This window comes from Rhamphochromis sp. 'chilingali' (genome assembly GCF_963969265.1).
Source record: "Rhamphochromis sp. 'chilingali' genome assembly, chromosome: 1".
NCBI lineage: Eukaryota > Metazoa > Chordata > Actinopteri > Cichliformes > Cichlidae > Rhamphochromis > Rhamphochromis sp. 'chilingali'.
In genome coordinates, this window is record NC_137929.1 from 56,448,869 (window position 1) to 56,475,676 (window position 26,808).

General features: G+C 38.1%; 1 protein-coding gene across 1 annotated transcript; it reads right to left on the reverse strand.

Moving 5' to 3' along the window:
* Window positions 1-2,870: 2,870 nt before the first annotated feature.
* On the reverse strand, window positions 2,871-19,477 carry LOC308406592 (uncharacterized protein). The gene is made up of 28 exons (XM_080897672.1): window positions 19,203-19,477; window positions 15,286-15,344; window positions 14,963-15,112; window positions 14,023-14,154; window positions 13,769-13,792; window positions 12,515-13,513; window positions 12,273-12,412; window positions 11,910-12,111; window positions 11,692-11,808; window positions 11,371-11,570; window positions 11,198-11,288; window positions 10,430-11,107; window positions 10,061-10,131; window positions 9,806-9,964; window positions 9,657-9,698; window positions 9,476-9,568; window positions 9,262-9,336; window positions 9,081-9,169; window positions 8,889-8,991; window positions 8,681-8,797; window positions 8,440-8,591; window positions 8,172-8,321; window positions 6,860-6,917; window positions 6,636-6,764; window positions 5,253-5,339; window positions 4,943-5,037; window positions 4,788-4,830; window positions 2,871-4,583 (listed from the first exon to the last, which is right to left on the reverse strand). Exons 2-28 carry the CDS (start codon window positions 15,299-15,301, stop codon window positions 4,275-4,277), a joined length of 4,521 nt encoding a protein of 1,506 aa, XP_080753798.1. The 5' UTR covers window positions 15,302-15,344; window positions 19,203-19,477; the 3' UTR covers window positions 2,871-4,274.
* Between the last annotated feature and the right edge of the window lie 7,331 nt (window positions 19,478-26,808).

Below are 26,808 nucleotides of genomic sequence, written 5' to 3' on the forward strand. Positions count from 1 at the left end.
AATCACTGAAAGATTTCCTGTCTTCTTCCACTCCGGATCTTTCAGTGTCACTCGACCTTTAAGAAATCCATGCTGGTAGTCATCATGAATGTGGTCATGTCTAAGGTAAAATACATGGTGCAACTGCAGGCCGGGCTTTTTCCACTTTAACATTATGATGGCTGCAGAGTGGCATCTTCTCCAAGTGTGACTGATACTTTTCTTTGATCTGAAAAAAAAAAGAAAAGAAACGACTACAGTTTTCAATAATCACACAGCTAAATCAGTAAAGTTGATATATCACAGAGCATAGACACTGACAGAAAACAAAAGGTCTGTGTGAATTCAAAAAGTTTAGCTATTTAAATCCAGGCAATTTCAAACATCCAGGGTATCAAATCATTAACTTCAAAGTGCTTTAAATGAAGCCAGATGAATCCTGACTTTATAGACTTTTTTTAAAGTCTGTAACCAAGGATGATGCATTTTGTAGGTGGAGCTGAACGGGTTAAAAAACCTTCATATACCTTGTGGAAAAACCAAGCATCGACAAACATACCTCTGTGTGTACTTCACAGGACTTTTATATATTTCCTGTATGAGTGTTGATTGATTTTTTTTTTTTTATATAGCAGTCTGATGTACTCACTACCTGTTGCTTGAGGTGATGTTATAACCTGCAGCAGTCAAAGACATGGTCTGTGACAAACATGTCAAAATATAAACCGACTCTCTGCAGTGAATTGTGCAATATGTATGCCAGCTCCTGATTCATTCATTTCTACGCCTCCACTAACTCCCCAATGATCCACTAGATGGCATAAATGTGAACCTAACTATAACTGTTAACAGGTCACACACGACCACAGGCCTGTACTACAAAGCAGGATTTTGTCTCATGCAGGGTGAATCCTTGGTTTTCTTAACTATGAAGACAGGGTGACTGGGGTAAATCACCATGGTAACTTATTTACTTGATTAACTCAATTGTATTTTTTAAATAGCATCTGGTGTCCTTGTGTTATGAGCTTCAGTAAGCTAGATTCTTAGACACAATTTCCTGTTTGTTTGTTTGTTTGTTTGTTTGTTTGTTTGTTTGTTTGTTTGTTTGTTTGTTTGTTTGTTTGTTTGTTTGTTTGTTTGTTTGTTTGTTTGTTTGTTTGTTTGTGTTTAATTTCATTGTATTGCTCTATAATTGTAGTGGGGTGTGGTTAGTTGCTCTGCTGCAGGGGACGGGTGGAGCACTAATCATGCCTGAGTAGCCACCGAAAGCATAGAGAAGCAGGAGCAGCAGTAGGAAGGCACTGCTAAGAGATGAGGAGCTGAAAAGCTGCTCCTGAAAAGCACAAACTTGTTGAAAAAGCACACTGAAAGTAAAGAGTTTGCAATCACACTGCAGCGTGTGGGTCATTTATATATAAAACTAAAATAGTTTTATGGTATTTTAATATTAAACTAATAGAATACTATTATACTTTATTATAACTCTGACTCTCCTATGTCTTAATGATAAAGTTTTGATATTGATAAGTGCTACACTGCTTTTCCTCTCACACCACAGGCTTATCCACAGCAGTTGTGTTACTTGTATTTTGTATTTGTAACCTCTTCATGTTTTCCTATATTATTATTTACTCTGCCTTGGTAAAATCAGTCACTAGGCTGCTGGTACATTAGTTGGCCAGAGATTTCCAAATTCATTCCTTACGTGAATGAGTAAACCCTGGGTTAACTTAGAGAGCTGATAATCAGCTTTGTGTGATCATTTATCCCGATCACCACTGTTAGGGTAAGAGAATCCAGATAAGGCAAAGATGCCCTGGGTGTGCTGAACTTTCTTTCCAATTCAAGTGTATAATCGCAGCTACAGTGGCTCCTATAAGACATGTTTTAGGCAACTAAGAACAGAAGTAATCTGGACTGCAGCATATGTTGCTCTAAAAGCTTTATAAACCTTTCAGCATTCATAGTTCCTTCTAAAACATGCAAGCTGCCCTTACTGCGCTTACGCACCTTCATACCATAAGAGATGCTGGCTTTTAAACTAAGCGCTGATAACACACTGGAAAGTCATCCTCCGTTTTAGCACCGGGAAAGCAGCGTCCATGATTACCAAAAATAATGTATATTTGGACCATTATGAGCAAAGAACACTTGCCCACTATGAAACAGTTCATTTCAAATGAGTCTTTACCCACAAGACATGACGGCACTTCTGGACTATGTTTAAATATGCATCATAGAGCTTTAGTTGGCATCTGCAGGTGGCACAGTGGATTGTGTTAACCTACAGAGATTTCTGGAAGTATTCCTGGGCCATTTAGTAATGTTAGAGATACAATCAGATGAGTGATGCAGTTTGTTCTCAGGGCTCGAAGACCATGGAAATCTAATGAATGTCTTCACCCTAGTCGCTTACACACAAAGACATCTTCAGTTTCTCTGACTCTTTTGTTGATGATGTACAGTAGGTGACATGAATGAGTTGAAGGGAAGTTATGAACTGTTTCTGACAAATAACACCAGGAACCTTTTCTATGTAGCTGACAGCTGGTAACTGTGCAGGGGCGGGTCTAGCAAAGTTTTGCCAGGGGGCCAGGTAGGGCATTAACAGGGACCAAAGTTTTTATCTGATGTAAAATGTATAGAAATCATACATATACCAACAAGACAGTGTACATCACTGTCACAACAGCGTGTGTTTTCATTCAAACTGACAGACAGAAGCGAGGCTGCCATATCGCGCCATCGGCCCCTCTGGCCAACACCAGTAGGCGGTAGGTGAAGTGTCTTGCCCAAGGATATTAACAGAATATTAACGATATTAACGATATTAACAGAATTAAATTTTAAAAAGAAAACAGCTTTATTGACTAAATGCTGGGAAAAAAAGATCAATACAGATCAAATCATCTAAGAGGAAAACTGACAGACAGAAACTGTAAATACAGTGAGGGGGATGTAGACAGTATATACACACAACACCCACACTCATACTAATTTGTGAGCTTAAATACATGAATATCTCTATGTCAACACAATGTATATGCTAGAAAAGAAATAGCATGAAGTTCACACTGCTTTGGTTGCTGTGTGTTTTGTAACACTGGCATGATGTTTATGGTGAGGTTGGAGTTTAGGCTACAGTGAAACTGCATTACTCCTGTTGTTTTTGAGGTATTAACAAATGGAGCATCAGTGAGAAAAGAAAAAAAAACATTTGTCATAAAAAATGTTAAGAAATACATCCCCTGTAATTGATAAATGTGTTTGTTTAGCATTTTTTTTAAATTTATAAATATATTCTTTATGTGTGTAGAACATCAGAAAGTAGAAAAAACTAGAGCTGCTCTGCTGATGGGAGGGGATGAAGCCCACCCACCAGTCTCTGTCTCTAGCTTTCTCTCATCTATGTGCCAGTAATCATTAAAGTAAAATGTTTATATATTATTTCTATCTATTTAAATAATGTTTGTTTAATTACACTTTGAATTCCAGTGTTTCAGTGAGTGGATAGTCTATTTTGGTCTTTACAGTCCACAGCAAAAATAATAATGAGAGAGTGCAACATTTTGTTTCATGCATTCACAGTTGTATCATAAGCATTAATTCAATAAATACAAGTCCTAAAGACTCTGGTTAATAGAAAAATGTGAATCCTTGTGACTGGCTATGCTTCGAAGCAGCAGGTAAAACACCTGCCGAAACTGCAGTACCAACACTTCATTTAGTTGCAGTCATGTGCCCTGTGTGCTTTGAACCAGGCTTTGGAGCAGTGTTTCAAAACATCTGTGCTCCAGAAGCTTAACACAGTGTTGAAATGTCTGTTTCGTAGGCATGACAAAGACACCGAGGAAAAGACAGAGAGATGAGCCTGGGAACAGGAAGGGAGAAAATACAGGGATAAGGTACAACAAAGGTATTCACATAGACAGAGCATTAAGGCCAGACACAGACAGGGCACTCAGGAATCAGAGGTAGACAAATGGACACTGACTGGTAAATGGACTAGTTCTTCAAGTCTGAGCATTTAAAATGATTTTGCACAATTTACTTCATCCATACACTTGTTAAAAATGCTTGTCCTATGTAAGTGTATTCTATCTTACATGTACATGCTTTCACATTCATATAAAAGCAACTTGGGGTTACTATCTTGCCCCAGGATATTTGGCATGCAGGACTGCAGCAGATGAGGATTAAACCAAAAACCTGATTAGTTGGTGACCTGGTTAACCTCCTGAGCCACAGCCACCCAAAAGACAGACTGAAGAGAAACAAACATAAACCAGAAATCAAGTACTTATAAAGTTAGGGCCTGAAAGGTTAAGGTCAGGAATTTCATTTTCTTTCTTGAACATGGCTAAGATTTCTTTAGAAATTGTAAGTTCTGTCTCAGCGCTGTCACTGTCATCGCTTTTTTGATATACAAATGTGACATTTTCTCCTTGGGAATCGTCATGGTGACCACCCTCCTGGATCTGCATGTCATGCAGGGTTTCTTCTTCTTCCAATTTGACCTCATGAAGGTCAATTTTTCCATCCAAGTCCTTGTTGTAGCAAAAAGCAGCCGCAGCTTTGCAGTCACTTTGAAAAGTGTTTTCCTGCAGAAAAAAAAGACAAAGTGTTGACAGTATTAATACTATTACATGTAAAATACAAAACAATGCTCGTACATCACAGACTTTGCCTTCCTCTTTTTTTAACTTGCAAGTTGAAACTCACACACAAGGACACTCGAGTGTAGATTTTTATACAAAGTGTTTTGCTATGTAATTTTTAGTGTGTCTGTGTGTGTTTTCTCTTACATCTTCTATTTGTCCAGAATCACCAGCTGTTGTCTCTCTTGTACTGATTAAGAAAAAACAAAAATACAAACGTGAGTAATTATCCTTTGCCACACTCAGTCAGCAAAATCAGATTAAACTGTGAGTAAACCTACAATGTAAACAATGGAACTTACATTTCCATGCCTTTGTAAGATGTGCCCTCCAGAAGTATAGATTCAGCTTGGTATCTGCACATTTTCCCGCTGCTTTGCAACCATCGAATCAAAACCTTAACAACAATAAAGTTAAAGTTACCACCTTTAAGCTGTATTTCTTGTATAGATGTTCACTTGAAGTTCTGCAGTTTTCATTCTCCGTTCAAGAAATTAATTATAGTAAAAACCACATGTCCTAAATTATGCTTGTCTGTTTCTGACACATATAATTCGTTCAGAATATCTACAACATTTTTTCAATCTTTGATCTTTTTTGTTCTCGGCTCACCTCTGGCAAAATGACCTCTCTAAGGTATAGCTGCTCCTCCACTGGCGTTGACAGAATTCTTTCAAGTCTTTGGATCATTTCTGCTGTCTGGAATACCAAAAAGGACAGAAGACATGGGGTAAAAGCATAGGACACAGGTTGCATGTCTGGTGCACTGTCACTGTCAGCTCGAATATGCTCCCACTCCCACAGAGCTAAATGTATTATTGGTCATGTTTCTTGCCTGCCTGATTAATGTTGTTAAGTTTGTGTCATGCCTGCGTCTTGTCATGTTTTCTTGTTTATTGTAAAAGTCCAGTTTTCATGTCTTTGTGTTTTGGTTTACATTTCCTGTGCATCATTATGTTCATGCTAGTCAGCTGTTTCCTCATGTGTCTCCACTCCCCCTGATCACCTTATGTGCATGTTTAAGTCCTTTGTCTCTTACTGTTCTTTGTCAGGTTGTCTGACATAGTTTTCCCTCATTTCACTGTGTTTCATAGCATTCCTAGATACTCTGTGTTCATAGTTTTTCATAGTTGTTTTCACAGAGTGTCATAGTCTTTTAATTTACACAGTGTTCTTAGTCCCCTTAGTTTTCCCAGTTTCGGTGTGTCTCTAGTGTTATTCTCATGCCATCAGCCACAATAAAGGCTCACTTTATTTTTGGAAACTTAGTTGTGTCTCCACCGTGTCTGCTTTTGGGTCTACCTCATCTACACACCCCGCCGTGACACAATTTACTGGTTAAGAAAATGTCCAACAAAGTTTTTCTTGCCACCATCACCAAGTAAAAGTAAAATTTGCTTGTATAGCGCAATGTATAGAACTAATGAAATAAATGTAAAAAACAATAAACAATTGTCACAAAGTGTCTTAAAGTCATTTAAAATACATGGTAGTAAAATGAATATAAAACTATATATTTTTGTAGTATTACCATCCCATTACTAAGCCTTAGAATGGCTTATTTCAGTGTTATTATGCAGATGTTGCCACGCAGTTAGAGTTTTGGCTTATTAGTTATGTTAATCCTGATATGGGATACATTCATCCATCCACTTATTTAATTAAATATTCTGTTTACTGTCGCAGCAGGGCTAGAGGCCCCAGCTGAGGGGGGCCAAATGTTGGGTAGACTTTTTGCAGATTAATAGTTGAAGGGCATGATATAAAATCTGTTTTTTTGAATTTGTTTCTGTTCAGTGCACTGCAGTTCAGTTTTTATGCATATAGAACCAAATCACAACAACAGTTGCTTCAAGACACTTTATATTTTTTAATGTAAAGATCCTGAAATTTTTAGGTTATGTAAACATACTTGAGTGAAAAACTACAGATTACTATGGATGCTAAACTCAAGTTGTAAGTGTGAATAAGATCATAAACACTGAATATACATACCTTTATGTCACTGAATAAAGTAAAATGTTCACTGTAATGTTTGCGAAGTTCAGGATCAAATTCTCTGTGATTCCACAGATACATCCGATTGGAGAGAACAAGTCCACTCTGCAGTTTTCTTTCCAAATCCTGTAATATTAGAATATAAAATGTGATTTAAATGTATGGTAGCTGATAACATGACATACAGGTTAGTGAAGAAACGTTAGAATGCATTAAATCACCTTAATTTCTTCATCTGAAAGGATTTCTGTAACTGTAACAGCCTCCAGCATGTCACCTCTGTTTGAGACAAAAGCATTGCCCATGAGCCTTAAATTAACCACAATCTGCAACATTTGTATTTAAATCTTTATACTGTACAGGTCAGATGTTTACCTACACTTATGGTTGTCATGGTAATTTGTGGATTCTAAAGATTTTTTTTTTAACTGTTCTGCTTCCAGGGTAAAATAATCATACAAAATAATCTTAATGATAATACTTTATTGATCCTTAAGGAAATTATGTGGGTTACAGTTGTTTCAACAAATACAAAAATTGGGTGCACTAGTTTTAATTTATTTTGGTATTTTCTTTTAGCCGCACAGAATCAAAATTCTGACTTGATATTTGAGTATTGGAAAAATTAGTAGAGTTCTTAAGCCTAATGACTTTGCTTGGAGCTCTTTACCCAGCTCTTTAGCATAGTCCAAAAAATTTAAGTTTGAGGATTTAGGGAGGCCATTCCAAAAGCTTAATATTAGACTGTTTTATGTATTCCAAAATGAGTTGTGATGTGTTTTTGGTATAAATGTCCTGCTGGAACACCCAATTGTGTCTAAGTTTCAACCTTCCAGCTAATTTGACAGAAACTGGAAGAATTTAGAGGTAGTCCCTCTTCTTCATTAGTCAACCTACTTGTACCAATATACCAGGTAACAATATACCAGGGCACCTTACAGCCCCAGAGTATGATGCTATCACCACAATGCTTCACCTTTGGCATAATGTTCTTGGTTTTTGGCTTTTTAGTCCTCCAAACACATATTTTCCTAAATAGCTCAGTGTTACGGCCCTAGCAGGGACTCCGTTTTAAAAGACCTTCGCAAGCTGTGTAAATTTACAATTCTCCTTCTTATATCTTCACTTAGACTTTCTCATTATTCGGAGTATTGGTCAGTCCAATAAGTGCTGTCAAATAAATTACTTTTGGGTGATCAGAAATGAGAAGGTAATAGGCCTTAGCCTTGACAAGGTATATAGCACCATAGAACCTTGACAACCACTTGTTTAAACACTTTAGTATATGTCTATATTTGAGCCCTGTACAATTTTGACTCTGTGGACCAGAGAAAATCTAAAATAAAAATTGTGCACTACATTTTTTTAAGTCATTCAAGATATTTGTGATGCAATCATTCCACCCTGGAAAAAGAATAGTTTAAAGAAATCATTACCGAACCACAAAATTAAATGTTAATGCTTATGATGACCATATGTAAACTTACAACAACAGTATGACAGTAACTGATATTCAAATCAAGAGTTTCTTACACATTAGTTGTAAGGTTGCATCCGCAAACAAAACCCTTTGATTCCCAGTCTTTCGAGTCTCCCTCCACACCAGCACACTCAAAATGCAGACATTTTTTGCAGACAGTGCACAGTAGCCACATACATTGATTTCTGTGGTCATGAAAAACACTGTAGAAAATCAAAGTGAATTTAAAATTTCTACCATGTTTTAAAAAAAAAGAATAACTTTCATTCTCAAATGTTTGATACATAAATAATGTTTAGTTGTCAGTGTTGTTATGCACACCTGGTTTTCCCAGTCACTCTCTGGAACAAGCATGCCTTTATTTGCATGGCCATGCAATGAATCCCTGAGTCGGTCTGTTCAACTCCAGCTTCTTGTATTTCCATTTCTTTCTGTCGAATCTTCAACATGTCTTCCATAGTCGGTGGGAAATCCTAAATAACAAAACCCTTAATATTATCACACAATATTTCATATACTACCAGTAAATATTTTGTTATACTCAGATATCTATTTCTCTAACCTCAGCTTTCACATTTTTCAGCATTTGTGTAGCGTGGTGCAGACGAAGAATCCTGCACTCACTAAGCGTCAGAGCATCATCAGTGACCTTGTGATGTAGGACTTCATTTTCTGCAGCCTAGTTTGAAATAAAATTAACAATGATGACCCAACACGTGAGCAACCAATAAATCATGCAAAAGTAGCAGCTCCCAGGACAGCAAACTCACCGAACACACAAAAACACCACAATTAACGGAGTCCTCCTGCTTCCACTGTGGAGGATATTTGACTGTCCAACCTTGAAGCCCACCAGAAAACCTGAAGACGTTTCTAAAAAAGAGAGTGGCAGCAGTTCAGCTCCATCAGTATCGCATTCATTTACCTGCAAACTAAAACTGTAGCACAAAATCTCCTTTTACCTGAGCAGGTCCATGTCATCATCACTGATGCTGCTGGAAGTCATCAGTGAGTCGTATATTCTAATCTGTTTGGCTTTGAAGTCAAACACCTACAAACATATATAATCTTAAATGCTCAGAAAAATATAAAAAGAGTAAATGTTATAGGCTGAAATCTCTTTCCTAAAATGTTTTGGCTCACCCAAAGGATGAAATGGTTGCCTGTCTCTGGTGAAGAATGACCCACAATTCTGGGAAGGAATATCTTTTCTGAGTCCTGTAGCACAAACGTAACAGTTGTAGGTGCACACGGGTCATGTAGCATGTAAAAAGCAATATTGTTTTTGTAAATTTATGTTTGGGATTTTTTATTTATTTATTGTTTTTATGTTTTTAATTATGCAAAAAGGACCTACTGGAATGCATTTGGCAACTTCATCACTGACTGCTCCAGATTCGGTCCATTCCCGGTGCCACAAAGTGAAATCAAAGGTGCCTAAAGCACCACACTGTCAAATAGAACATCTCATTAAGCATTTCATAAATACTCATTGACCAATGAAAATATCATAAAGGAAACAAATGAAAATGAGTCACCTTGTTTTCTTGAGCGAGCTGCCCCACCCGATAGTTAACAGCCTGGAATGTTTACGAAAACAAGATTTGTGGCTGGCAGATGATTTCTTAACAAACAAAGCTCTTAATTGTGGTAAAAAACAAAAACAATTTTATTTTTCAGCACTTACATCATCTGTCAACCACGGCGATGACAATGATGACTGAAGCAACAAGTCTAGTGGGCAAACGCTGCTAATGTCTTTTATTGAGACTGGAAATCTTCGTGAAACATAAGCCAGGGCTTGAGTTTCATCACGGGATCCAGAGAGTAGCTGATTGAGTTTCTCCTTTATGCGCACAGAAAGATAGCATACTAACTCTTAAGAACTTTAATAATGTTCTGTATGTCAACATCAAAGTGCAATACGAGGGTTTTTTTTTACCTTCTCATCATCACTTGTGGCATATAATTGTGATATGGATGAGGATTTCAACACACTGTGTTCCTCCCCTTCTAAAAAACAAAACAAAACTGAGCAATGATCTATCGTCTAAACAACGCATTTCATGTTTTTCAAGCACTCAAACTGTTTGCTTACTACAAGGCTCGAACTCAAAAATTCATACAATTTTTTTCCCCAAACACACTAACACAAAAAACCAACACCATTGACTGAGGGAGCCGGGGAATAACACAATAGCCTTCTCACTAGTAGATGACATCCTCTACCTTCCCAGCCAAAGACACCTGTGCTTACAAAACTGTGATATTTTTATGAGTTATTATTATATCATATATCAGTCAAACCTACCAGCAGTATGAAATCCCAACATCCCATGCAGTCCAACAGACAATTGTGTGTTGCCCAAAGCCTCCATCTCAGCCTTAAATGTCCTGTTAATTTTTTCATTGTGTAGTTCAATCAACACTCTCACAGTCTGTTTGAAGTGGGATTCATTCATTTGGCACAAAGATTGCCAAATGGATTCAAGCTCTTGATTGAACTGTTTTGCTACTGCAGAGTTGACCTCTCGTCGAAGTGTTGGGCAGATGACGAGGCTTCTTAAATTATCTTCTGGATGTCTTGGATTTATTTGGTGGAATTGATCATACAGTGAATACCTGTCAGATGTCCTTGTGATTGGATGTACTGCTGGTGTTCCATTTATATTTTGCTGTAACTTCACTGGTAATGGAAATCTGAGGTTCTTCACCCATTGCATTTCAACCTTTAGTTCATTTTTGGTTGCTAGTTTTAGATTATCTGTGGTTGGTGCACAAAGTCTTCCATCGTGTGGCTTAAAAAACATCTGATTAGTTTGGTCATTAGTGTGGCTGGCAACCTCACCAGCCATGTCAGAAATGTAACAGGTTGGAACGTGCTTAAAACTTAGCAAGCCATCTGCATGGTCCCTTGCTGACTCCATCCAGAAAAGAAAATTGATATAATAAACAACACCATGGACACAGGAGAAATGAAGTACACCACCTAAAAAATATATAAATTACAAAAAATTATATGTCAAAAGTACTTTTTTAAAAATTTGAGGATGTTCAAAGAGAAAAAAAAACTCATCACCTGTTTTTTGAAGTTTCTTGGAAAGTTTTGGGTGTAGTTCCTTGAATCCATTAATCATACCCAGTGCATTCTGGGATTCTTTTTTCTGGTTCTATAAAAAGAAAGATCCACAGTAACAATGACAAAAGTAAATGTTAAAAAAAACCAACAAATAGAAATTTGATTAGTTTTACCTTCTCTGAGTCAGTGGTTTGAAGCATTATGTCTTCAATTATTTGTTCTGGTGAATGTTTGTTCTGATCATTTTTTTCTTTCAGTGCCTTTTTAATCTCAGTTTTTGGAAGGATATCCCTCAATCTAGTGTGCTTTCCCATCCATGGTGCCATAGTAGACTGGTGAACAGATTTGCAGTATGGGTTTGCAACAGATGTTCCTATTTGGAAGACACAGTCTTTTGATTTGTACAAATATTCATAATAGAGACAGTGTTGTGCTTTATAATTCTAGACGGTCCTAAAACTATTGTTGTGTAAAGTTCTCACACTATAACAAACCTGCTATAAGGCCTTCTGCTATGAGTGATTTGTCCAGATCTGTCCATGCCTTGACGATATCCACTTCAAGATCCTTGTCAGATATGGTATCTGGATCTGGCCTTTCAAATGATCCAACTTCAAATGAAATTAAACACAGTTAACAATGCAGTTTTATCTAATTCTTCACCGAAATTTAGTAGTTTACACATTTCCAAGAGAAAAGACATTGTCCTTACGAGGTACATCAAAGCCTAGTTTCCAGTTGCCATCTGCCACAACCACAGCTGGGTGGTGTCCACACTGGTAGCAAAAGAAGTTGAAGTCAAAGTCTGATAATGACAAAAAGTGGTGGAATGCCTTCTTCACCATTTGGTGGTGGTAGCGATTGTCATTAAGTACTGACAGAGTGTCCAGCATACGTCCACTGGTTGTCTTGTTCTGCAATTAAACAACATATAGAATTGGCTTTCAATGTCCAAACATGTTGAGATTAATTTTCTCAAAATATGGATATGTTTTGTTATTGTTGTTATTTGTAATAAACTTCCTTAATGCACTTTCCAAATAGTGGTTCCACAATTCATTGTTAGTTGGCTTACCTCCAAACCTGACAGCAGGAGTTCACATAGAGGTAGTGTTAATAAGATGTGGTTGTTAAAATTGTGGAAACCAGAGGAATACTCCTGAAATCTCACAGTGTTAGCACACCGTGGGCACTCTTTCATAGCAACGGAGACACCTGATAATTAAAGAAAAGTACTTTGTAATAGGTTGAAGATAGTTGTATGCCAAAGGCATACACATAACACTGTTTGCATGTTTTGTTGTTGTTGTGACTTACCTTTGTGGAAATTGCTAAGACCATATATCACAGCTTGGTTGGTGATAACTTTTGGGGCGTTAAGCTGAGGAGGGGTCGGCCCTGGACAGTAGGGACAGGTGTTTTCCCAAGGAACAAAAGATGGCGGTGGTTTTTCCTCTTGAGTACCTAACTTCAGGTCCTTCGGACGTGGAATACGCTTTTTGGTGTAAATATATTCTGTCATCCTACATATTTTTGCAGTGGATATATTTTTTGTTGTCTCACTAATAATGCTGTTCTCTGATGTCTCCTGGAAAATCCACCACATTCCCATCATTACGTGGATACATTGCTGAGATCGTTCTGTTCCCTGACACTGGCAATTCCATTTTCTAGTTACTGAATCAAATGTCACCCTTGTCCTCTGGAACTGACACCAGTGGTCAGTTTCATTTGTAAAAACTGAGAAAAAATACCACTGTTGTGAGGGCCCCTGATCTTCATAACACACAGGAAATACGCTATCAACACCACATTGTTTGGCAGCACTGTCGAGTGCCTCACATTTTGCGCCCCACTCAGATGACATTAGCCCTCTGCTCAACATGTCCTGAAGTGATTTTGATGTAAGGACTACTGGCTTAACATATGGCTTGGCATTTTTTGTTCTTTCTAAATGAACACATTCTTTTCCCGGATTTCCCGAAAATCGAGCCATCTGCATGAACCTGCGACACTTCTCAACCTCACAGTCTATTTGTGGTGGATTAGCAGACTTCATGACGTGAATTGGAAAAGCTGGACTGTGTTGTGTTTCTGTGTGTTCTGGTGTGACATAAATGCCATTTATAACATCAATACATGTCATTGGTGCAGAGTCCAGGTGATGTACTTCTCTGATGGGTCTTTTTATGTGTGGCTGTTTACTTATCATAGCTGTGCAGGGGGTGCATAAAAATTGTTCGGGCTTTGAATCTGAGTCCTCTGGGGAATCATCACTAATGTTTTCAGCCTTTCTTTTTAAAGAGCTTGGAGTTTCTATGCAAAAACAGAACAAAAAACCAGCTGTTAATCACATCATTCTAAAATCTAATAAAGATGCTTTTGTTTCATTCTGAAAATAAATTATTGCCATGAACTGATGTTGCTTTTTTCAAGGTATAGGCACAAGAGTGGGTTCAAAAATGGGGAACAACTACGACAGTGAGGTAATTGCATCACTGTTATCTATCTATCTGTATATCAAAGTATAACAGTATAATCATAAAATACTTCAGCCTAGTGTTAAATTACCTTGTTTTTTGCTTGATTTGATACCTGCAGAATAAAGAAATTGAAAAAATAAGGCACAAAGTATGTTTTATATTGTTATAATAATATGGATGTCTTTTCATTTAAATTTAACTTTAAAGACCTCTATAAAAAAGAACATGCTTTAATGATGTCGTGCATCTTCACTAAAAGACTACAGCTATTCTCCCCCTTCTTGGTAGTTATATGCTGAGAAGATCTGTGAATATTTGCGGATGCCATAGCAGAACTCTTACCATGTCTGTCTTTTAAATGTTTTGAGAAGATAGAAGATCGTGTTAAAATTGCAAAGTTACACAACGGACAATGATAATGGCTTCTCTTTGCTCCTTTGACATCCTTGCAATAGCAGGCCACCACAAATTTCTCTGAAAAAAAAGCGAGTAAATGCTTTTCAGTACATGAAATCGCTAATACAAAGTCACCTAGTCAGTGACACCTTGGGGAGAAAGGCATATTGGCAATCCAAGGACCAAAAAAGCCAGTTGAAAAGAAAAAGTTTTCATACTGGATATTTGCACTGATATGGACTACTAGGCAATATGTTAGGAATGAAAGGCTGGCACAACATTTTAATGGCACTGAAAATAATCAACCAAGGGCTCTACTCTGATACATATTTCTTTAATTATTTTGAGCAACGCACATAAACTAATACACATTTTATCACACACAGCATGACAAACATCCAAATTGGCCAAAATATTTTTTTTCTGGAGACACACATACACACACTAGACTAGGCTTCGAAAAGGGACATGCAAATAATAAGAGCAGAATGAGATTATGTGGGTTTATCCATGTGGGGCAGACCTACAAATATTAAACTAGACTAAACACACATCATTGGACTCTGTAACTTTTTATACACCACAATTCATATTTACACAGCTGTGCACCTATAATTCCTGGCATATGATTTAGAAATAGCACTGTTAATACTCGTGTCCCTTTTTTCTTAAGAGAAGACTAAAAAGGAACACAAGCAGATTACTAACAGCAAACAAATTAAGCCAAATAAACAAATATGCCTCAAGAAAATCAGGGGAATTATAAACTGATTTAAATAATGACAAACTAATAACCAAGACAAACATTTAAATACTTAATTGAAGAATAGTGTAGTGTGTAGTAATCCCCAAGTCCACTTTGTTTACACATACATCTAGTCCTTACCTTGTTTCTTTTCCAAAAAATAAATTCCATCTTTGAGATGCTTTTTGTGAAGGTGATCCTTGTTTGCACGTTCTTTCTTTTGACAAAACACACATTTATCACCAGCAAGGGCCATCAGTGATGCAACATCACTGAATACCTGATGTGCACCTGTAAAGAACAGAAACGACAAAATTAATACAGAAAGTAAACGCTCTGAAACATTTTAGGTTTTCAAATACCTGAATTTTTTTTTTTTTAGGTTTGATGCAAATGACTCAATATTGCACTTTAAAAATGTGAATTTGTGTTCTGTGTGAATTATTATGTGTTGAGCTTCTCACCTTCCTTTTTGTCCATGTTTTTAGAAGATGCAAACACACCCAGGAATCAAGAGAAGAGCCTGGAGACACATTAAACTAATTTAGAGAACAATGTTAGACAATTGGACTTAAGAATAAAAAGCTTGGTGTAGATGTAGATCAGCAGGCAATGCACCACTTATTTTATGTATACTCAGTGTTTGTGTATTTGGTTACATTCAAATTTCAGTATAAAATTCTTTACTGGTTAAAGCAATTGTAATTGTCACTTTAGAAAAAAAAAAGGTAAGTATACTAAGGTGCATGTTTTAGGACATCTTCAAAATTAACCTTTAATGTTTTCTAATATTTTTCTAACTGGGTCAGTATTTAAGGCACTTACCGTTGTTCTGAAGAGATCTCATAAAACACAAGCACTCTTCTAAGCATCAGGATGAAAAAAAAATTGTCCACTAAAAGATAAGAAAGTTTAAATTACACCAGCCGTTTCCCTTTTTAAAATAAATAAATAAAAGATGTCAGTCTCTTTAAGAACCACTCAGCTGGGACAGGTACAGTCAGCTGTTTTGCTATAGAATACCTGTCCAAACCTGCCAACAGTTTAAGCAACCACTGGGTGTGTCTATAAGGAGTGGCAACCTCTTTCATAGCAACACACACACATTGATTGTGAACCAGGAAGAGGTTTATTAAACAAAGAACAAAATTCTTCCTCTCTGACTGTGGGTTGTAGATGAAGCTTCTCTTTCGCTTTATTTCTGTGCCTGTATTTTTTATGTATTTATTTATTGTCCATGGACCAGCAGATGGAGCAGAAGCGAGATGATCCGAGTAGGTACTAAAAGAAAAGGACTCAACGCTCTGTTTGTGATCTATTGTACTGCTATGTCAACACATTGTGGCTTTGTGTTTTGTATGTATGGCATATGTGACATTGAGACAAGGGTGTCACATTAGCCTTTACATTACCTTTACATTACCTGTCAGATTTTCAATGTGGTTTCATAACATGTAACATTCATGTTTTAAAAACTGACTTAAGATATGCTAATTAGTTAAATATTTATATATTATTTAATTATTTCTTTGCACATTTATAAAACTAAAGAAGATCTTATTTCTTGGAAATTGTGTTTATAATTTGCTCTCCTTCCACTTAATGGGACTGTAACATTTGCCTCTCAATAGTACTCCATAAAGCTCCGTAGCGGTTTTTTTTTTTTTGGTTTTTTTTTGTGTGTTTTAACCCTCTCCAGGCAGACGTTGCAGATTTGCAACAGTTAAAAACTAACAACCTGATTACTCCACATACATATTTTATGAGTTTCTTTTACTCACAAGTAAAACTCACTGCAGGACTTGGTTGTGCATTAGCAACAAAAAACTTAATTTGGGCCTGAGAGGATTAACTTCAAAATGTATGGTCGTGAAATTTAGCAAGCACCAAAACTACAACTTGTCAAAATGTCCTACAGTTCCTACCGTTCAGTTCTCTGAAGTCGTGGTTTCCTAATATCATGGAGCAAGGTTAATTCTAAAGTTGAGTGCCCCTGGGTGCTTACTTTTGCTAAAATTCCCTGTTAGTGTTGGCATAAAAGAGCAGATATTTAAATAACAACTGTAATAATTGTTGCGTTTCTGTAGTTTGGTTTATTGATACATATTGTCACATCATCATTACGAAACAAAACTGGAAAGACATTAAGACATTATTCTTGTCCAACTGAATTTAATATATAATTTCGTGTCATAGCTAGTGTTCCTCTTTTCATTCGTTTATTTACTTTCAGAATATTAAACAGGAAAGATAAAAGGAATACGCTGTGAATAACTTAAAACTTAAAACACTAAAACAAGGTGATGCGATATATCTGTGAAGGTTCTCAATCATCCAGGTCATCGTAGTCTAAGAATCTTGGAAAGAAAAGTGTCTGGACTTCTTTAAGTTGCTTGAAGATGTTTCACCTCTCATCCGAGAAGCTTCTTCAGTTCTAGGGTCAAATGGTGGAGAGTCCCAGATTAGCTTTGAGATCCCTTCGCAGACGCCACAACGCCCACTCACATCCTGGGCCATCTGACCTCAGGAAATAACATGATAGGGTGGGACTAGGTTCCACAATGAGCTCACCCAAAACCTTGGCTGATTGTGACCCACACCCGCTTTCACACCTTGGCTCATGTGATTAATTAGAGGATCATTTAGGGGATCATTGTCCCTCTCGGTGGGTTACTCCCACAGGGCTTATAACTGGGACTCACTACCATTTGACCTTAGAACTGAAGAAGCTTCTCGGATGAGAGGTGAAACATCTTCAAGCAACTTAAAGAAGTCCAGACTTTTCTTTCCAAGCTACTTGGAAAAGGTGGATGCGATCAATTCCTAAAGGTTATGTCATATGACACACAAGCACTGATGCACACTGAGAAGCACCGAGAAATCTTTCAATTCATGCTGTGAACATGAACTCAAGACCCCTGACCTCTGAATTGTCATTCATTGCCCTGACAACAACTAGACATAACACAGAAGAGGAAGCACTTTCTGCACTCACTCGAAAGAGCACCATCAGCAGTATTAGTTTGTTTTCTAACAACAAAATCTCAACTCAAGAGGAAAAACTTCAAGGCCAATATCAAAACAAGGCTTACTTGTTTTGACATTGAAAGTAGATTTGTGTGTGTTAGAAGAAGCTTCGCTGGAATTTCTTTGATGTGTTGGTCACAATCCTAAATAACAGTGCTTTGATGTCACTTGTTTCAAGTATGTCTGTTTTACACTATAATTTACACCGATAAACAGATGGTTGGGGGGGGGGGGGGCTTCTGAGTGTATGTCGGGAAACGGGGAGAATCCCAGAGATGGTGGAGTCTGTTGTTTGTCTTTGAAGATGGGGAAGAGGCAAAATGCTTGCTCCGCAATTAGAACAACACATATTTTTAGCCTATCATTTCGAGCAATGCCTTTATTTCTCTTATGTCCTGCATGAAGAGAGACAGTGAAGGTGGCACTGAGAGCGGTCTCTGAAAATGAACAGTCCAGGTACCTTTTAAATACAGTCAACAGAATAATTCCGCAGTTGTTGTTTGATTTTTTGTTCTTTGATCTCCTCCTTCAAAATCCCATATTACCTTTTTGCCTCTTCCCTCATCCTGATTGACAAACGGCATGTCAAGCATGAACGTGCATGTGTGCGTCCACATATATGCACAAAAGGGTTCAGTAATATGCCACTGTGTGATTCTTAGAAGTCTGTGTATTATCAAAACATGGAGCTATTTAAACTCGTGGTTTTTACTGGATTTGTAGTGGCAACATTTATGAAGAAAATTCCTGTGGGGTGGATGATCTCTGATTTTGATTTTACATTTAATGTTTAATAAACCTCTCAAAGTATGTTTAAAAACTACAAAGAAAACTAAATGAACATATAAAAAGTAAAAAGTAGCACCCTAAAATTAAAAACTGCCCACAAAGAGAGCAGGCGTTTGTGCTCTTGGGGTGCTTCTTTCTTTCTTCTTTTTTTTTTTTATAACATTATTATCATTTTTGACCATTACATTGATCAGCTTATTGATTTTGAATGAGAGGTCAGAGGTCAAATGTGGCATGATATTTTAAATCTTTATAAAGTACTTTCTATATGTTGACAATATGCATGACACTTTTGAGAATCATACTTTCCAAGCTATAATACTTTTCAACCAATTAAGTTGACCTTGAACACCTTTGTCTGCTAACACGACCCTGCCGTGAAACTCTACAGTTTTATCAGAATTCATTGAAAACTTTTGTAGCTATTGTATTTACACACAATGCAAACTCTATCAAAAACATAACCTTCTTGGTGAAGGTAATAAAGCTGAAAGCCACTGAGTGTGAGAACAGGGAGAAATAAAGCAGGTCTAAGTCACTTCTGAGGCTGTTTTGAACCACTTACTGTTGTTCTGAAGAGATCTCTTAAAACGTCCAAGACTCTTCAGAAAAAGAAATGTCCACTGAAAAGGTTTGAATCCATTCCCGGAGTTGTCATCCCTCTTTGCATTAAATGTCAGTCTGTTTGCGTAGGACTCAGCAGGATGCCGGTATACTATCTGCTGTGCAGGTTCATTGAGTAAGTTTCCCTTTAGTTCGAACCATTCTGATCAGGCTTTGTAAATGACTGCTTCCTGAAATGTTGTGTATCCTTCTGATTGGGTGTGGAAGATATGAAAGCATCCCTACGATAGTGTCATACTCTCCATACCTGTCTACCACCAGGCATGTCTTTATCTTTATGTTTCTTGCTTTCATTTTGTCCACGTTAGATACTGTCAACCATTCTGCACCATATCTCTGATGTTTTGTCTAACCGGTTGAGCCAGTTGATGCAGGTTTGATCCGAGCTGGAATCAGTCCAAACAAACAGCTGAATATGTGATTCTACTGGCACGTACAACAAATCTAATCACTTGAACATAACGAGCAAAAGAATAAAACCTGAGAAATCAGCATTGCTGTCTTTCTCAAATTGTAACTTTGTAGCAAGAGATGATTTAATTATCATTATTTCAGAACAAGTACGACTGCAGGACCTAAACATGTTTAAATTGTGACTCATGAACCATTTGTGTGAAACAGGACGATGTTTTAACAAAGAACAGAGTTCAGAGTTCTTCCTCTTTAACTGAAGGATCAGATATATAACAGGTGACTGCTTTTTGCTTTAACTGTGTTTTTTTTTTTATATGTAAACCAACAAACAAAAACATTTTTAACTCAGTTTATTATGTTTATGTCTCCTACAGTAAATGTCCTTGTGGTTATGCCAGATAGGTGAGAATTCCAAGGAATTTTCTATATATATATGTATGTGCCCTTATCTTAAACACGTCACTTGCAGCCCAGTGGATGTTAAAAACCCAAGTTCCTGATAGCCTCTGCTGTTGTTTTAAAAAGTGCAAGGCATTGTATTCGATTCAAAATTCAAGAAGATAAAAAAGAACAAAAACATAGGCAGGGATTCCTTATAAATAATCACCCAGTAGGAAAAAAATATGTAAGTATATAACACAAGTTAATTAGTAAAACAAAAATTAACAATAGAGTATAACGTGTGATTGTAACAGTAGCAGAGTGCAAAGTGTTGTAGTTTTAAGAGTCCATTTTGGCAGAAGCTGCTTATCAGCTTTTTTGGTGTGTCAGTGGAAAGTCCTGAAACGCCTTACTGAGTGGAGTCATCAGTAATAATACCAGCGCTACCACCTAGACCACTGTTGTCTTCAACAGGACGCATTTATGGGTCAGTGACGACTGTTTTCTGCAGTCCTTTCGACATCTGTTTGCCTTGTGTTGCTGTTTACTTCAGCTGTCATACCATACCAAAGCTGTGATGCAAGTGACAACACGGTCTGCAGTATATCGGTAAAAGCTGAGGATGTGTTGCAACAGTCCGATTCTCCCCAGGGTAAATAAAAGTAGAGGTGTTGTGCTTTGCAGATGTCAGCAGAGGTGTGATTAGACCAGGGGAGGGCCTCTGTGATGTTGGAGCTCTCACCATAGTTATGAAGCTGAGGGTTTGCTGCCCGTGGTCGCTCAGGTCGCCGAAATACGCCACAATCTCCTTCATTTTCTGGGTGTTGAGGATAAGATAATTCAGAGCTGCCAGATTTAGCAGTGATCCCAGTATGGCATCTCATTATTATAGATGATCAAACCACAGACTGTTGTGTCATCTGCAAATTTGGTAATGGTGTTTTCTGCATGGAGAGCTTGGTAGTCATGGGTAGAAATCATACAGGGGAAGGCTCAATGCATACTCCCAAGGTAGGCCAGTTTAACCTGAAATTCAGTGGACTCTTCGTCAGGAAGTTATGAATGGAAGATGCTATATTATGTAAAAATGTCAATGTTTGTTATCCTTGAAGACTTCAGGTCACAGAGTGTTTGTCTCATCATAAGAGACAAAGGAAAATGTATACATTTCTGTTCTTCTGTTAAAACATTGATAAAAAACAAAAATGTAACTTTAAGACAGTGAAATTAAAACAATGCGCAAACATAAAGTACTAAAGAAAGAAGGTTTAAAGATCTTGTTTTTATGAAATATAAACAAGACAATGTTGAGTGTCAGTGAATGTCTCTTTTCCTGTTTCATTCCTGTCAAGAGTTCACAATTAACTGAAACTAGAGATACTTGTTTCTGACATGTTGAAGTAAAGTTGTAAAAACAACATGATGAATTGTATATTAAGTGTCTATTAGTATTAGTATTTGGTGCCGCCACGTCTGCAGCCTGCCCCCTCCTTGGACACAAGCATTTCACTGCATGTTGTACTTATATGACTGTTTATGTGACGAATAAAATATGAACCTGAAAATTTGAACTTGAAGTAGACTGGATGAATATTTACTAATGAGACGAATAACAAAGGTCATAGGTGTGTACTTCTTCCCACTTCTTTTCAAAACTTAAACAAAAGCAATAGGTGAAGCGTTACTGGTCTTAAACACTGTTGTTCTGAAGAGATCTTGCAAAACTGGAACTGATTTTCTGAGTTGCATTCCTGTTTTTCAGTTAAGCCTGTTTGAGCACCACTCAGCATCAGTTTGGTTTCTCGTCAGACAACTCAAGCAGTGACGGTTTGTAGATGAATGCGCCTAATTTGTTAGTCAAACATCATTATGGTGCATATGTCATACTTCCTGTTCCTGTATCTCGGAGCCAGCTGGGATGTGACATAGATGTAAAGTGTTACCTAAGGCTTGCCCAGCTTAGTCGCCTTTATCGAATTCACAGTATGATCACTTTTGACCTACGTACAAGAATTGCCTCTGAATTCATGCTATTTAATATAAGATAAGATACGATAAGTCTTTATTGTCATTGCACAGTTATACATAGTACAATAGTACAATGAAATTGGAAAACTGTCCCACGTCGGCACTGCGTACAACACAACACAGTAACTAATTTCAGTTATGAAAAGAAGAAGAGTGTATTTGTTGCACCTTGTTATTAATATTATTATTGTTACTAGGAAGCAGTCTCGACGTTATAATTTCCATTATAGCTTTAGGAAACAGACTGTTCTATTCTATTAAAGTGCAAGACTTCACAGCTTTAAATGTTCATTTGAGATATGACCTATTGCAAGTTCCTGTTTTATAGTTTAGTGAGATGCTCACTTCTGCTCTTTCAGCATACCTCTTACACCTGTTAAGTTCACGTTGTTTGGTCCTGGAAAGGTTGATAAGGAAGTATGTCTATGTATGGTATAGCTGAAAACAGACACACATGCATCCACAGACACACACTGAATACAGTATAACGATGTTGCTCAGATATGCCTGCTTAAAACTGTCATGTGTAGTTGTAATTGCATATTCATGTACAGGGAGTGCAGAATTATTTGGCAAATGAGTATTTTGTCCACATCATCCTCTTCATGCATGTTGTCTTACTCCAAGTTGTATAGGCTTGAAAGCCTACTACCAATTAAGCATATTAGGTGATGTGCATCTCTGGAGTAAGTGCATATGATGGAGTAAGTGCATATGAGAGCATGAGGGTGGGAATGGATGTTTGTATCTGTGTGTGCCTGTATGTCTGTGTCTATATGTCAGGTTGGGTGTCAGGCGCCACCTCTCTGGGGACATCTCAGGCCCTCCAAGGTTTGGAGGCCTATCTCCCCCTACCACCACTTCCCCTGCCAGTGGCGGACCCCCTCAGACATCGGTGCGTTGGTGGTTCTTTGTGTCCGGGGATGGGCGTCCAGGTACACACCGGCTCACTCCTTGGCGGCCGCTTATCGGGGCCTGGAGCCTGGGGCTCGCTCGGGCCACTTCGGAGGTGGGGTGCCCCCGGCCTCTCGGCCTGGGGCTCGGTCACTCAGGCGCAGCTGGCTGCCGGCGGAGCTCACGGGCGCGTCACTGCAACTCCCCCTGGCTTCTGCTCCGCGGCTGCTGAGTGAGCCCTCATCTGGGACTCTCCTCAGCTCTTTCCGGGACAGTGGCGCGGCTGCCCCTCTGTTGGTCTTCCTTGGTCTCTTGTGTTCTGGGGGCCTCTGGATGTCTGGAGTTTTGATCTCCTCCACACCTGCTTCACGCCCTGGAGGACGGGGCTGTGGCCCCCCCACACCCTCTAGCAGATTATTACATGAAGGAACCTTTTAAAAAAACAAAAAACAAGCGCGTCCATGCTCACAGGTGTACACACGGGTGATCACACCCACAAACTACACCCTTTTTGGCTCCTACCTCAAAGCACACTGTGTTCTGTTGATCTTATGTGCTGCACAATAATGTTTAACATTTAGTATTTACTGTCATATTCCCATATATCATTGTGATGTTGTTTATTCTATTACTCTTGTTCTCTTCTGCTTGCTTTCTTTTTTCTTTCTCAGCAGGTGATCCAGGTGATTGATATATGCATTTTTTTTTCTCTGCCCGTTCTGTTGGTTTTTGTCTTTTGCCCTTCTCCCCCGTCCCTCTTCTCAGCTGTTTCTCTTTCCCTCTTTCTTTCTCCCCTTCTTTCCCCCAGTCAAGTCTGTCCCGTATTCAGTAAGTGAAAATAAAATAAACAATAAAAGGTGAATCAAATGGACCATTACGGCAAGGCTGGGATGGTCAGTTTGGTAAAGTAAATCCGTTGGGCATCTTTCTTTGCCTTTAGACAACAATTCTGATGGCAAAAGAGCCAAACGGGACAGGCCAAAAAAAAAAAAAAAAAAAAAAAAAAAAAGGTGATGTGCATCTCTGTAATGAGAAGGGGTGTGGTCTAATGACATCAACACCCTATATCAGGTGTGCATAATTATTAGGCAACGTCCTTTCCTTTGGCAAAATGGGTCAAAAGAAGGACTTGACAGGCTCAGAAAAGTCAAAAATAGTGAGATATCTTGCAGAGGGATGCAGCAGTCTCAAAATTGCAAAGCTTCTGAAGTGTGATCATCGAACAATCAAGCGTTTCATTCAAAATAGTCAACAGGGTTGCAAGAAGTGTGTGGAAAAACCAAGGCGCAAAATAACTGCCCATGAACTGAGAAAAGTCAAGCGTGCAGCTGCCAAGATGCCACTTGCCACCAGTTTGGCCATATTTCAGAGCTGCAACATCACTGGAGTGCCCAAAAGCACAAGGTGTGCAATACTCAGAGACATGGCCAAGGTAAGAAAGGCTGAAAGACGACCACCACTGAACAAGACACACAAGCTGAAACGTCAAGACTGGGCCAAGAAATATCTCAAGACTGGTTTTTCTAAGGTTTTATGGACTGATGAAATGAGAGTGAGTCTTGATGGGCCAGATGGATGGGCCCGTGGCTGGATTGGTAAAGGGCAGAGAGCTCCAGTCCGACTCAGACGCCAACAAGGTGGAGTACTGGTTTGGGCTGGTATCATCAAAGATGAGCTTGTGGGGCCTTTTCGGGTTGAGGATGGAGTCAAGCTCAACTCCCAGTCCTACTGCCAGTTTCTGGAAGACACCTTCTTCAAGCAGTGGTACAGGAAGAAGTCTGCATCCTTCAAGAAAAACAGGATTTTCATGTACACCTCTGAAGAAAGGAAGGTGAACTTGGCCTTGACTGACGTCCCACGCGGCCCACGAGACAAAGAGCTCTGACTTGTGTCTTGTTTTTGCCGCGCAGTTGGTGGTCTTGTGTTCCAGTGGGGTTTTGTACTTTAACCCTTTAAAACAGATCGGAGCGGAGAAACCGGAGAAGTTGTACTTACATCTTATGCCATCAGCTTGTCCTAGGTCACGGTTTCCTTCCACATATAGCTTTGCAAAAACTGCATAAAAAGCGCTTGCAGCAACACAAACATAATATTCCAGAAACATGCTTTGCCGATCCGATCAGCTGTTTGTAACATTTCCTATGTTGGAATAGACGCCAGCGCGAACTATCGCATGTCCGCCATTACCTGCCCAAAACCGGAAGTGACGTCATTTTCGCGGAAATGTAGTTTTTTTTTTAACCATCAGGGCCTCATGAGCCTATACTGGTGTTTTTAAAAGTTATGTTTGACTTTCTGTGTTGTTTCTGGGATGCTTAGGACTCATATTGCACTGCTGGAAATAGTTTATTTTGATGCATATGCTGTTTTTTTGCAAATTTTCAGTATAATATTTATTTTCGTTTTTCCTGCAGTATATAAAAATTTGTGTATTTCAAAAATAAAACTATGAAGACACTCAAAATAAATTTTCTGTGGTGGGAAACTATTTTGTGCAACTTTTTTGTATTTACAGTTTTGAGGGATAAGCCTCTTAAATTTCTCTAACTAGAAATATATGTTAAAAAAACAAAAAAGATTTTCAATTTTTTTGTAGTTTATTGCACTTTTTGCAATTTATGTAATTACGATACACTTAATGCATACATATTATTAAAATCTGGGTTATAATGGTTGTATTGATGTATAGCAACTTGAAATGCTCCCAAAAATGGCACCACACCATGTAAAAATATAATATAAGCTCTGGCGGACTTGGTTCTATGGTAGGTCTTAAAGGGTTAATAAACCCAACAACGTGATTTCCTGAGGTCAGATGGCCCAGGAGGTTAGTGGGCATTAAGGCGTCTGGGAAGGGATCTCAGAACTGGATTATAGATAGCAGAGAGTCTGTTCTGTCTCTTTGTCTGTGAAGGTTCTCAGTCATCCAGGTCATCGTAGTTAAAGGAGCTTGGAAAGAAAAGCGTCTGGACTTCTTTAAGTTACTTGAAGACGTTTCACCTCTCATCCAAGAAGCTTCTTCAGGTCTAAGGTCAAATGGTGGAGAGTCCCAGATTTAAACCTACACATCATTTTAACAACTGTGGTCCGTGTGTTGGGACAAAACTTGGCCCGCAGATCTGTGTGTACACTGTCACACACACTTTCTATGTTTTCTGTCTATGTACCTTGCACTGGCCTTCACACTTGCATCCTCTTACTGAGCCCTCTTGTGACAATTTTACATCTAATTTACATTCAAGTTTGCAAGTTTAAATCAAATCCTTCTTCCTGTAAATGCAACAAAATTTTGCAGCCAATCAGGAAACAGCAACTTAGCTTGTAGCTAAAACAGGGAATACCAACTAAAAACAAAATTCATGAACAAAGAATTTGTAACAGTTTCTGTTTATAAGACTGTGACTGGCTCACTGATGGCTAATAATTTCTTTCTTTTTTTTTTTAATAAATTGCTGGTTGTTTTCCAGTGTGATGTTTTCCATATACATATGTCTATTTTTAAGTGAACACAATATTTTAACATATAGATATTTAGAAGTAATCTTTGAAAATTGCATGACGTTCTCACTAACAGTGAATACTGTTAGTGAGTATTTTAACATGCTGCCAATAAAAGACTCAATGAAAATCTGTCCCATCCAGGCAGTTTTAAACCAAAACTCTAGACCTGGTCAGGAACAAGTTATATTAAGTGTTCAGCGTAACTTACAATGATGATTTATCCAGGTAAACAGAGATATACGTTGTACCTTGCTAAGCCATTGATCTGAGTTCGTTGTACACCCCTCCGCTCTAATTACACTCCCTGCAATTAAAAAACGAAACACTCA

Bases quoted from the DNA above. Each gene is read 5' to 3' on its own strand.
- LOC308406592 (XM_080897672.1), bottom strand. The intron at 14,155-14,962 runs GTAAGGACTAGA...CTTTTTTTTCAG, and splicing joins TTTTTTGGAAAAGAAACAAG to AGAAATTTGTGGTGGCCTGC. The intron at 8,798-8,888 runs GTGAGTTTGCTG...ATTTCAAACTAG, and splicing joins GTGGTGTTTTTGTGTGTTCG to GCTGCAGAAAATGAAGTCCT.